The sequence below is a fragment of the Triticum urartu genome, chromosome 3A (genome assembly GCF_056163025.1).
Source record: "Triticum urartu cultivar PI428250 chromosome 3A, HENAU_Tu73, whole genome shotgun sequence".
NCBI classification, from domain to species: Eukaryota; Viridiplantae; Streptophyta; class Magnoliopsida; order Poales; family Poaceae; genus Triticum; species Triticum urartu.
This window is the reverse complement of record NC_141875.1, coordinates 100460198-100472761: the sequence shown is the minus strand read 5'-3', so window position 1 is coordinate 100472761 and position 12564 is coordinate 100460198. Positions and strand designations below refer to the sequence as shown.

Sequence of the window (12564 nt, the reverse complement as noted above, 5' to 3'; positions counted from 1 at the left end):
TCCGCTGCTTTCACGGCCACGCCCGTTCTCCCTGCCGTGCCGTTGCACAACGCTGCGTTCACGGCGACTGTTCTGTTTCTTCTGATGGTCAGAGGCCAAGACTGTGATCGATGGACGTACATCGTCAACCCTCGTCAAACCCAAGCTCGGGAGAGGAACCAGAGCCTACCTACGAACTACCCATGGTAAAATCCCAATGTCCTGCCAAGCCTGACCCTATGTCTACGTATGTCGACGGCGATGCCATTTTCCGGTGCAAAATGCTCTCGCGCACCTCGCACGCCGCGGTATATTCCAGGCGACGACGGTGGGTGGCAACTCGCAAGTCGCAACGCAGCATATGCCGAAGGACAAACCATCGCCCGCCAGGAAGGAGTACAAGTAACGCCAGGTGAGCAAGTGTCACGTCTCTCTCGAGGATAACTAACGAGATGCCTCGCAAAGTCGCAAGTTGCACTTGCGCCGCTTTCAGGCGGGCGGGGAGCTGATTTGGAGTGCTGATCCAGGCCGGGGTAGCAATAATTGGTGATGCTGTCGGGTCAATCTGGCCAAGGAGTTTTGATTTAATGGTAATGGCGTGACACGACGGGGACGTTACGATCACTACAAATAAAAGTCTCGGCCATGGTGACGATTGACGAAGCATTCCACTGCGCTGGAACACGACACGAGAAGGCGGACGAACTGGCTCAAGGGTGTGAGCTGAGGAGACAGCCCTGTCAGCCTTGCTCCTCTTTCCTGAACAACTGTCGAAAGATTCACCTAAGTTCAGGTTACTGTTGGTTATCCGGGAAACGCTTCAGTCCAAATCCGACGGTACGCCTCGTCCCAGATCAAGTTATAGGGAACTCGACGGCCCTGACGCAAGGAGTACTATTGACTTTCATAACTCTACTGTTAGTTAGTTACCGCCCAACCACCTTCAAAAAAGAAAGTTTACTGCCCAACTACTTCGTTTAGTGAATACTACATAGTAGTATATACAGTTTATAAACTGCCGTCACGGTCAGACTTGAACACATGATACTCATAAGAAATATAGCAGGCCCCTCAGAAGCAACTGGCACATGAAAGATAATAAGTCTAACCAAATGTAAAGTGACTGAATACGGCGAGTAAGATCCACATGCCAGACAAGATAAATTCACACAAGTCGTGTTAGCAGTCTTAAGGCGTAGCTCCACATGAATGAGAGTTTTGGTTCCTAGCAGAACATAAGGATTAGAAGGCCCTACTTGCTCTAGTTTAGTGAAAACTGGCACATGTTGCATCCCAGGAGTCCGTGTCTCACTGCTCGCCTTCGCCGGGAGGGTTCTTCATGAGTTCCCTTGCCTTCCTGCATGAATTCAACCGAAAGGAATGGAGACGTCAGCTAAAAAGTGTTAAGCGACAAATATGGCGTGCAAGGTCCGGTTCAACCAGGACGTCTCCACCGAGCCTAGACTAGGGTAGTTAGTTGTGATTTCATCTTATCTCTTGTAACTATCTCTATAGTCTATCCCTTGGGCTCCAAGTTAAGGATCCTAACAATGTAATCTTCTCTGTAATTGAACACACTGGCTATCTAGAGGCACCTTGAGTAGCATGTGAGCTGCAGCTTGACGGTAGCAAGCTTTTGCCCAATCAGATCGCAGCATTCTGCTCCTGAGAGCATCTGACAAAGCACCTTCACCATCACCCTTGAGTAGTTTACAAACACTCCTGTTTGCATACAGTGTTGCACTCTCTCCATGAGCTATTGCCTACGGTCAAACATACGAGGTCATGCAGATATTAGTCTCAACTTAATAAAATGTCATCATACAAAAGTTCTAGGCCTTCTTTGGTTTGGAGGATTTTTGTAGGAATTTCATAGGATAGAATTTTTGTAGGAAAAATTCCTTTAGAGCCCTTTGGTTTGTAGGAATGGAATCCTATTCCTATGGAGGAATTCTTCCTATCCTTCACAATTCATAGGAAAATAAGGCCTCTTTTGGTTCATAGGATAAGATTATCATAGGAATAAGAATCTTGTAGGAAATGAGATGACATGTATCTCAAATCCTATGAGTAGGAATAGAAAACAAGATGTCATTTGGTTGGCACCAAAGGAATTTTTCCATTGAGTCTAGGCTCTTTTTTATTTTCCTATGAAGGCCTCCTTTGGTTTAGAGGAATTTCATAGGAATTCTAGAGGATAGGATTTTTATAGGATTTTTTCCTTTAGAGCCCTTTGGTTCATAGGAATGTATTCCTATTCCTACATAGGATTGATTCCTATCCTCCACATTTCATAGGAAAATAAAAAAGAGCCTAGACTCAATGGAAAAATTCCTTTGGTGTCAACCAAATGACATCTTGTTTCCTATTCCTATTCATAGGATTTGAGATACATGTCATCTCATTTCCTACAAGATTCCTATTCCTATGATAATCCTATCCTATGAACCAAAAGAGGCCGAAATGTGAAGGATAGGAACCAATCCTATGTAGGAATAGGAATCCATTCCTATGAACCAAAGGGCTCTAAAGGAAAAAATCCTATAAGAATCCTATCCTCTAAAATTCCTTTAAAATTCCTCTAAATCAAAGGAGGCCTAAACATTAGCCTAGACTCAATGGAAAAAATCCTATGAAGTGAATCAAAGGACATCTTCTTTCCTATTCCTACTCATAGGATTTGAGATACATGTCATCCCATTTTCTATGACTTTTCTATTCCTATGATTTCCCTACCCCGTGAACCAAAGGAGGCCTTATTTTAATTAATGCTCATTCATGGGACTCACGCAGGATACCAGGTAGAGTGGTGACATACAAAAGTTCTATTTTAATGGTTCACACATGCTAACAGGTAGGAAACTATCTACATTACTACTCAGTAAGACAGTAATACTGCAGAATATGGAGCACATTCTATTGCTACACAGATTGGCTTGTTGTACGATCAATCTGGATAAAGCTAGATAATTTGATGCACTGTCATGAACTTCTTATGGGTTCTGGGGATGTAAGACAACAACCAAGTTTGATGATGGAATCTTCATTCATTCTGCCCCAAATAGTAATGCATGAATGCTAGCACATTCTTAATGTATACTGGCTTCAGATCATATACATTTTGGATGACCCTTGGTCAGATCTAATCATAACTTTAGTTTGATCTATAGTCAAATAGATGGTTTCCATGGATCATTGTATCCTAGTCGCACTAATCATTACTCCTTCCAGTACACAAAAAAGAGACGTCCCAAGTCAAACTTAGACCAACAATACCATTTAAAACGTTCAAATTGGGTTGAAAATCATACGCATAGATTTGTGTAGAGAAGTACTGTCAGAAAATAAATTGGTGGTCAAAAATATATTCCCAAGACCATGTCAAGGTCCAAAACGTCATTTTTTTGTGAATTAGAGGGAATATTAATTATTTTTGCCAACCAAACCTTCATGTTTTACATTACAGAAAGAGTTATATATCTTCAACCAGTTCCCAGTATCATAGATATAATGCAAGAGGTGTACCAAATCATAAATCTTTGTTGCTATCTTATACTCCTTCTGCTTGAATGCCGTATCAGCCTTTGACTTGATCAAACCTTTTCTTCTTTGAAGGTGCCGTTGCTCCTAGATAACAAATAAATGAAACATGAATTGAATATTTCTATTTTGGAATAATCATTTACTATGAATTTTTTCCCACTTCTTACCACAAAAGACACCCAAGAACTTCGTGTTCAACATTCTTCATAATTTGGTATCTAGGTGGCATGTAACTTACCATTGAATGCTCTCGCTAAAGTTAACAATTTCAGTTTAACTAGATGGCAAGCGTTCCACAGGAAACATGGGAACATCGGTAAATATCAAGTGTTTCTTCGTTCACGAAACAACCAAGGAGAACACATTACATAGTATGCCACTTAATTAAAATATAGTACTCTTGTGACATTATTACTGGATACTAATGAATAGCACACCCTCTACTTGATGATGGTGTACTTCACAACCGTGGCATGACATCCATGATTATGAGCCATGTTTCGAGAATTATTGTTCCTGCGAGCATCTAACTATACACAACATTACATGATTTGCTCAATACCTGACTCAAAAGATAAGTTCAAGTCAGTTAATAGAAATATGACTAGAGTACAATCTACATGTAAATATCCGCACATCAATTGCCTTATCTTAGGAGTCAATCTTATCAAGTGTAAGGTGTTCATACTTTTCAATGTTGGAATCAAAAGGACTTTTTTCCTCAATGATATGTACTAATTATCCATCACGAAAACCGGATTTTGTTAGGAGTTTCTACACATTACGTTCCACGGTTTCTTCATATTATGTTTTGTTACCAAATATGGGTTTATCATGTCTATTGGTGGGCAGCCCTGTTGTGACTACATAATCATATTACCCTTGTAAAGTAAAGTTGGTACTTTGTTCTCAGATAATCAGCAATAATTTTCGCTAGTGGTGCAATGCATAAAGTAATCACAGCTTACAATAGCACCGAATGCACAAAATATATGAAGGCTTAGCTTTCAAATAATATTCAGTAAGCAAGCATCATAATAAGAACAGAAAATAACATACAATTGGCTTCTTTTCTTCAATTTTCGCATGAGAAATTACTCCTTCAATACTCCAGTTTGGGACATTTGGAATTGGAGAAGTCACAGGAAATAACATTTCAACCTCTTCCTTGCAATCGCGTATCGCAGCAAGCTCTACTGGAAACCTACCCAACTAGAAACAAAAGGAAAAAGAACTTATCATTTTGTTCAAACAAAAGGAAGAAGAAAACCATAGAGATTATAACAAAAGAACTTGATCATTACGTAACATACAATCGATGAAGAAAATTAAATATTGTCAGAAAGAACCAGGATCAATAAAATTATCAAATGTTTTAACTAGGAGAATACCACGAATTGGGATGAAGAATCATATCAATTAAGCTATTTATTTCAGCTTTTATTGCATGAGTACATTGGAGAAATACTGATACCCAGAATAGTACATACTGCTTCTCATTATCTCATCAACTCTTGTCAACAAGGTTTCCAAGAGTATTTCATAGAAGTTGAGACTGAGACACCAAAACAGTTTAGTGGAATCACACTCGTCCCCATGAAATATATAGATAAAAAACGATAAGTAACTGCACACATGAATTCTTTTTAGTCGGTCCGTTAACTGATGGTAGCATTCATATAAGTAGCCTAGAGTAAAAGGCTGAAAACAGAACGCCAACAGGACGAAGAACAACAACAAGTTAGCTAGGAAAATTCAATTTATTCTACTGTTTATTGCATGAGAACATTTGAGAAATGCTGCTGCCCAGAATGGTTTGTAATAAGATATGAGATCTCAGTATCTCATCAACTGTTAAGTTAAGCACCAATATGATCTTCCAAAATGGAAAAATATTGATAAAATGTTGGACACATAAACCTTTTAAGAACAACGAGTATAGGCATGTTCCTTCATAGGAGTGATCAACAGAAAATGATACATCTGTTGACTGTTGATATAACCATTCAAAATTGGGCTGCACCCCAGTGGTGGATGTGCCGTGAGTGACCCAGCCCACCAGAGTTTGATTTCCGTGGTGCAGATTAATATCTCAGGATGAGCCCCCCATAGGTCTTTTTTTTATGATAAAGACTGCCAGAATGAAATGTGAAGATAATGTTAATACACACAATCGCAACTCCCATAAGCATAGTCAATGACACCAAGCAACCTAAACCCATCGCTAAATGGGTGCTTAACATTATCAGAAGAGCTGAATAATAGTACCACTATAAGCTTAACAGAATATAGTGAAATTCTGCATACCAGGTCAGCAAATATCAACAAAATATATAAAACACATACATCATCAGGAATATTAGGATCTGCTCCAGCCTTTAATAGGAGCTTAATGAAGTTGGTATAACCTCCATGCATCGTAGCAAGCAACAATGGAGTCAACATGGAACCATTGCAATTGACATCAGCACCAGCCTGTGAAAAGAATTGTGCAAAATTATGTCCATGGTGATATCTCCATGTACATGTATATAAGCATGCAGAGCTCGTAAACTAAGCAAATCACAACATCGCATGGAAAAATAATCCAGAGAATACTCACCTTAATGAGTAGCTTCATGCACTTCAATGAACGGTAAGCAAGAGCACTCATAAGGGGACTGGTAGTACCATTGATGATGATGTTAGGCTGAAAGGAGGGCATTGTTTTATTAAGATAAGAAGCACATGTGTTATGATAAATTCAGTAGTTACGTTTGAGATGAACAAAGATATGACTATTAAAAAACATGTCATCATATAATCAACTGGTGTGTGTGGTGGTTCAAGGAATCAGATGGTAAGTGGGTCCAATCGTAATTCTGATCTAGCATGCTTGATTAGTTTGAGGTTTGGAATGGGTTGCTCCATTAAATGAATCACACTTCAAAATCTCCATTGAGTGTCCCTAATAAAATGATTATGTACTGCGGCATCTAAGTATGTATCAATCCGAGCAACCAAAGCAGACCCAGGATAAAACATATTTGTCCACGTCATATAACTATGCACAAACTTAAAACTTCCCGTCGAAATTAACTGTGAATCAAGAGAAATAATAGCAGAGGCCATATACATTCGCATGGTTTTTTTAGAAAAGGAGGATGACCCCCGGCCTCTGCATCTGGGAGATGCATACGGCCACTTTATTGATTATTCTCGAGGACCTTACAAAGTGTTACAACAATAAGCCTGAATTCACCATCTAGGCAACATATGCCGCTACTCCTATCCATATGATGAAGGGGTGCTAGCTGGGCCACTACCCAGACCACTCACCTAATCCTAACATCAAAAGCCGGAATCCCCAGCCTAGCCACATAAGTCATTTGGGCACAAGCATTGAACAAATTACTGGCAGCCCAAAAGAGTGGTGTTCCACGGCCACAGTCTATGTCAACAGGCACTCCTTTTGACAGGAGGAACTCTGTAACCTTGCAGCATCCTGTGGTGAACGAGATGATTCCATAAGTCATTTGGGCACAAGCATTGAACAAATGACTGGAGTAGAGTAAATAATTACCAGTACAATGACTAGATTGCAGAAATTAAGTGTGAGGGTGTGTGACAGGGGGAGTACCTATACCCGCAGCATGGTGGAGAACTGTGCGCCCTTTGTCATCTGCTTTCACAAGATCACCACCATGATCAAGAAAATACTTGACAGTAGCAACATCACCAGACTGAGCAGACACCATAAATGGAGTCGCACCTGCAAAAAGCACATTGTTAGCACAATCGTACATCTCATACTGGCAAATATTTACATGGTAGCCACCAAATTGAAAAATGGAGAAAGGGATAGAGAAAGACCTAGAGCTGTATCCCCAAACCCAGGAGCATTTACATCTCCTCCAAGCTCCTCCACTAGGTACCTGCAAACCTCTAAATGGCCTGCGCATGCCGCGAGACGCAACACATTACATCCATTCGTGTTGATAGAAAAAAGCGCCGACAGGTCGCCATTTCTTTTGGTAAGTCTCTTTATAATACCTTTCACAAAAGTAAACATGATCGGATTATAGAAGAGAATAGACAAATTAACAAGTTAGAAAACTAAAAGAAAAGAAGCAAACGTGTTGAATGCACAAGAGCCTCTGGAAGTCAAAGTGACTGATCTATCACATTGCTGGACAGAGTCATGCGGTGAAAATACTTGATAAGACACACTATGCTGCAAATTAGGATGCAATGCACAATTGTACCGCATCATCTTTAGTTCTCACATTATCAAGAGACTGATCAGCCCAGTTTGTTTTAACTACGGTATTTAATCATGCGGGTGTGATGATCGGTCCTAAAATTAACATGCCATGGCTGTCACTAGGAAAAGTATTTTTGATTGAGTATGAGAAAACTTTTGACAAAGGTATCGGAACCAAGGCAGCGCACACTGTAACTACTCAAAATAACTCACAGACGCAACCAAATGCAGTCAGAAACAAGGTCATACAGGCGGCAGGTTAGGTGCTTCTCATGCAAATCTATTTGGTTTTTTACTAGCTAGAAGGCCCTCTGTGCTTACCCAATGCCCATGTTTTAAACGTACCAACAAATCAAGCGAAAATCTGACCAAATCAAGACAACCAGAGCATCACAACAAACAGAACCCGAAGGCAATCGGTAGAGTAGACGGTTACACGCAGCAATGTAGCATGCCTGAACAACCTCCGACCCCGCGAACACAGCAGTCAGCACACGCATGACGTAACCAAGCAAGCATCGCTAGACTAGAATCGAAGCAAGGAGAACCAGGGCGGCCTTCTCACCTACATACACGCGCACGTGATAGCTGTCAGAAACGCGGCCAGGGTCCAGAGAGAGGGGGGGGGGGGGGGGGGGGCGAAGTTGGGAGCAAATTGAGAGGGTCGGGAAGAGGAGGCTGTACGTACCGGTGCCGTCATCCTTGACGGTGGGGCGGAGGTACACAAACGGCGCCGCCATGGCCCAGCCCCGGCGGGGTGGAAGCTTCCCGGAGGCGGCGGCGACGAGACGGAGAACCCTGCGCCGCGGTGGGGAGGGGTTTGGGGGCTTCCAGTTTCGGCCGACCGCTTTGGTTTGCCTCCTTAACTTGGCGATGATGGCGACGACGTGGTTGGCTGAATGAGCCCGGTGTTGGTGCACCGGAGCTAGCGCTGCCTAGTGACGTGTGGCCCCGTGCGCACCACCGCTCGGCTGCTCGGACAAAGACCTGGTCCACACAGACTCTCTGGAGAAGGTTGGCGAGTACTGACCGGTAGCGGGTGAGAAGGGGAGACGGGTGCAGAGGTTTCTTGCGAGGGTGGATGAGGCGAGCCAATGTGGGAGTGACACGTGTAGAACAAGGACGAGCGAAAAACTGTAGTGAGGACTGCACCTTCCACGGAAATGGCGCTGAGAAACCGTGGGCGCTCCGGTGGCTCGAGCAAATCACATCTCTTTAGGCCTCCTTTGTTCGTAGGTTAGAAAATTCGCAAAAATAAAAAAAACATAGAAATAAGATTGTATGCATCTCAAATCCTACAAATACGAATATAAAAAAGATGTCATTTGATTTATATCCTCCATCAACGAGTTGTTCTCTTTGGTATTTTTCATTTCACTTAATGATGCAAAACATTAAGACGTAGGAGTCGTTGCCCATATCGACACGCTTCCCTAATCAAATCAATATATACTTCCGTCCTTGCCTGGGCCTTGTAGTGGCCTCCACTGGCAGGGTGCCCTCGGAGCCGTCGCTGGACGCGCGGGAGGTCGAGGTGGGTCAGTCAAGTAGGCGGATGAGGCCCGACTCGCCATCGGCTAGGTCAGCTGTGGAGCGCTGCATCATCCCCCGCTCGCAGGAGGTGGTCGCCGCAGAGGATGCTCTGCGTTGGAGCCTGGTCGCAATCACCATGGGTGGGCGGCCAAGGATCGCATCAAGTCTGCTCACCGCGGCAGTCGAGATGTTGGTCCCCGCGGTGGTGGGTGCCTTCACCGTGCATCGGTTTTGGTCGACAGACTTTCTGCTTGTCTTCGACTCCAGGGCGGCACGAGATGTGGTCATGAGCGCTGTTGAGGTTCACGGCCGCGACTTTTCCCTGAGGTTCTCCCCTTGGAACAGGCAGCTCCAAGCTACCCGGAGGCCGTTCAACTATCGCGTCGGTGTGGAAATGGAAGGAATCCCTCCGCATGTCTGGAGTCGTGCTACGACATAGATCATCCTCGGCTCGGCGGCATGGGTGGAGAGGCTAGGCACGATGACTGCGAACAAGGCGGATCTTCAGAGCTTCGAGGCGTTCTCTTGGACTGATGATCTGTCGCTTCTGCCCAAGGAGAAGACCATCTTGGCAGAGGAGCCTAAGGAGGCTATGGAGGTTGAGCTTGCGGAGGGCTTGGTATTGCCGGCAGATGCACTGGTGCCGCTGGAGAAGAGCATGCTGGAATACCGTGTCACTGTACATTTGGTGTCCACCGAGAACATGACGGCGAGCTCGGGGCCTTCGTCCGGCAACGACAACGACGACGGGGATGAGTTCGACTACCCACAGGCCGACCATAACGGCCCTGGCGGAGCGCGCCATACACGGCGCCGGTTCACATATTCTCGTGGCCATGTGGATGGAGACGACTGAAGCGAAAGACAGCAGACGCGAGGTGGTCGTGTTGCCGAGCATAGGCGGGTGGCCGTCGACCTGCCCAAGATGGTGGTGCCCTGGACTCCAGTGGCTCATGGTGAGTGTGCCGTTCATAACGGCGGCGAAGACGGCGAGGGTGGCGAGCTACCGGTGCTGCCCAGCACCAGATTGCATGTGGCTGGCGCCCAAAGGGAGGACCCCACCACTACGCTTGGCCAATAGATGACTGACGTACAAAGGAGGATAGAGTTGGCTATGGTATCCACACCACTTTTGACCAGAGGAGGGGTGAGCGGCGTGGTTCTGAGGCTTCCAGAGGGGGGCTCGACCACAGGCTACTCAACACCTGCCCCATACAGGGCAGGATGTGGACCGCGCATGCCAGGTGATAGGGTGACATATGCTAGCAGCGTAGGCGATCATCTTTTGCTCTCCCTAGCTACGACTGAGATGATTCGAAATTTGAATCAATCATGTGGCTCGTCCCAAGGTTGGAGTAGCGCACGATCGTAAATGAGTGTGGCGAGCACGGGAGTTGGACTGCAGGGTGGCTGCTACCTCTTGAGCACTGCGTTGGTTTTCCCCGAAAAAGAAGGGATGATGCAGCAAAGTAGCGTAAGTATTTCCCTCAGTTTTTGAGAACCAAGGTATCAATCCAGTAGGAGGCTACGCTCGAGTCCCTCACACCTGCACAAAACAAATAAATCCTCGCAACCAACGCGATAAGGGGTTGTCAATCCCTACAGGGCCACTTACGAGAATAAGATCTGATAGATATGATAAGATAATATTTTTGATATTTTTATGATAAAGATGCAAAGTAAAATAAAAGCAAAGGAAATAACGAAGTATTGGAAGATTAATATGATGAAGATAGACCCAGGGGCCATAGGTTTCACTAGTGGCTTCTCTCAAGAGCATAGGTATTTTATGGTGGGTGAACGAATTATTGTTGAGCAATTGACAGAATTGAGCATAATTATGAGAATATCTAGGTATGATCATGTATATAGGCATCATGTCCGAGCCAAGTAGACCGACTCCTGCCTGCATCTACTACTAGTACTCCACTCATCGACCGCTATCCAGCATGCATCTAGAGTATTAAGTTCATGAAAACAGAGTAACGCCTTAAGCAAGATGACATGATGTAGAAGGATAAACTCATGCAATATGATGAGAATCTCATCTTGTTATCCTCGATGGCAACAATACAATACGTGCCTTGCTGCCCCTACTGTCATTGGGAAAGGACACCGCAAGATTGAATCGGAAGCTAAGCACTTCTCCCATTGCAAGAAAGATCAATCTAGTAGGCCAAACCAAACTGATAATTCGAAGAGACTTGCAAAGATAACCAATCATACATAAAAGAATCCAGAGAAGATACAAATATTGTTCATAGATAGACTTGATCATAAACCCATAATTCATCGGTCTCAACAAACACACCGCAAAAAGAAGATTACATCGAATAGATCTCCACAAGAGAGGGGGAGAACATTGTATTGAGATCCAAAAGAGAGAAGAAGCCATCTAGCTAATAACTATGGCCCGTAGGTCTGAGGTAAACTACTCACACTTCATCGGAGAGGCTATGGTGATGATGTAGAAGCCCTCCGTGATGGATACCCCCTCCGACGGAGCTCCGGAACAGGCCCCAAGATGGGATCTCGTGGATACAGAAAGTTGCGGCGGTGGAATTAGGGTTTTGGCTCCGTATCTGATCGTTTGGGGGTACGTAGGTATATATAGGAGGAAGGGGTACGTCGGTGGAGCAACAGGGGGCCCACGAGGGTGGAGGGCGCGCCGGGGGGGGGGGGGGGGGTAGGCGCGCCCCTACCTCGTGGCCTCCTCCTTTATTTCTTGACATAGGGTCCAAGTCTCCTGGATCATGTTCGGTGAGAAAATCACGTTCCCGAAGGTTTCATTCCATTTGGACTCCGTTTGATATCCTTTTTCTTCGAAACCCTAAAATAGGGCAAAAAAACAACAATTCTGGGCTGGGCCTCCGGTTAATAGGTTAGTCCCAAAAATAATATAAAAGTGGATAATAAAGCCCAATAATGTCCAAAACAGTAGATAATATAGCATGGAGTAATAAAAAATTATAGATACGTTGGAGACGCATCAAGCATCCCCAAGCTTAATTCCTGCTCGTCCTCGAGTAGGTAAATGATAAAGACAATTTTTTTGATGCGGAGTGCTACTTGGCATAATTTTAATGTAATTCTTCTTAATTATGGTATGAATATTCAGATCCGAAAGATTCAAGATAAAAGTTTAATATTGACATAAAAAATAATAATACTTCAAGCATACTAACAAAGCAATCATCGACGCGTTTGGTTCACCAATTTCGCACCACCTCCCGATTACATCGCTTCCTGAAAACGTTACGGGCGTT

The 12564-nt window shown here is 44.1% G+C and overlaps 1 protein-coding gene across 3 annotated transcripts; it reads right to left on the bottom strand.

The window, feature by feature from the left end:
* Positions 1 to 1084: 1084 nt before the first annotated feature.
* LOC125531041 (uncharacterized) lies at positions 1085 to 8724 on the bottom strand. 3 transcript variants are annotated; one of them, XM_087546524.1, is made up of 7 exons: positions 7142 to 7272; positions 6125 to 6211; positions 5869 to 5997; positions 4582 to 4734; positions 3505 to 3606; positions 1575 to 1742; positions 1085 to 1336 (listed from the first exon to the last, which is right to left on the bottom strand). In XM_087546524.1, exons 2-7 carry the CDS (start codon positions 6173 to 6175, stop codon positions 1241 to 1243), a joined length of 699 nt encoding a protein of 232 aa, XP_087402650.1. In that variant the 5' UTR covers positions 6176 to 6211; positions 7142 to 7272; the 3' UTR covers positions 1085 to 1240. The 3 variants fall into 3 exon arrangements, 2 of the variants coding, with proteins under 2 accessions (XP_087402650.1, XP_087402651.1); XR_015618282.1 differs by lacking the exons at positions 1085 to 1336; positions 1575 to 1742; positions 3505 to 3606 and adding exons at positions 7375 to 7554; positions 8454 to 8723 and having other exon boundaries at positions 4591 to 5997; positions 7142 to 7273; XM_087546525.1 differs by lacking the exons at positions 1085 to 1336; positions 1575 to 1742; positions 3505 to 3606; ... (1 more) ...; positions 5869 to 5997; positions 6125 to 6211 and adding exons at positions 6638 to 7006; positions 7375 to 7554; positions 8454 to 8724 and having other exon boundaries at positions 7142 to 7273.
* Positions 8725 to 12564: the final 3840 nt, after the last annotated feature.

Coding starts and splice junctions, on each gene's coding strand:
- LOC125531041 (XM_087546524.1), bottom strand. CDS start 6,175: ATGAGTGCTCTTGCTTACCGTTCATTGAAGTGCATGAAGCTACTCATT. Junction 5,998..6,124: donor GCATGAAGCTACTCATTAAG/GTGAGTATTCTC, acceptor TTCTTTTCACAG/GCTGGTGCTGATGTCAATTG. Junction 3,607..4,581: donor TTGAAGAAAAGAAGCCAATT/GTATGTTATTTT, acceptor TTTGTTATCTAG/GAGCAACGGCACCTTCAAAG.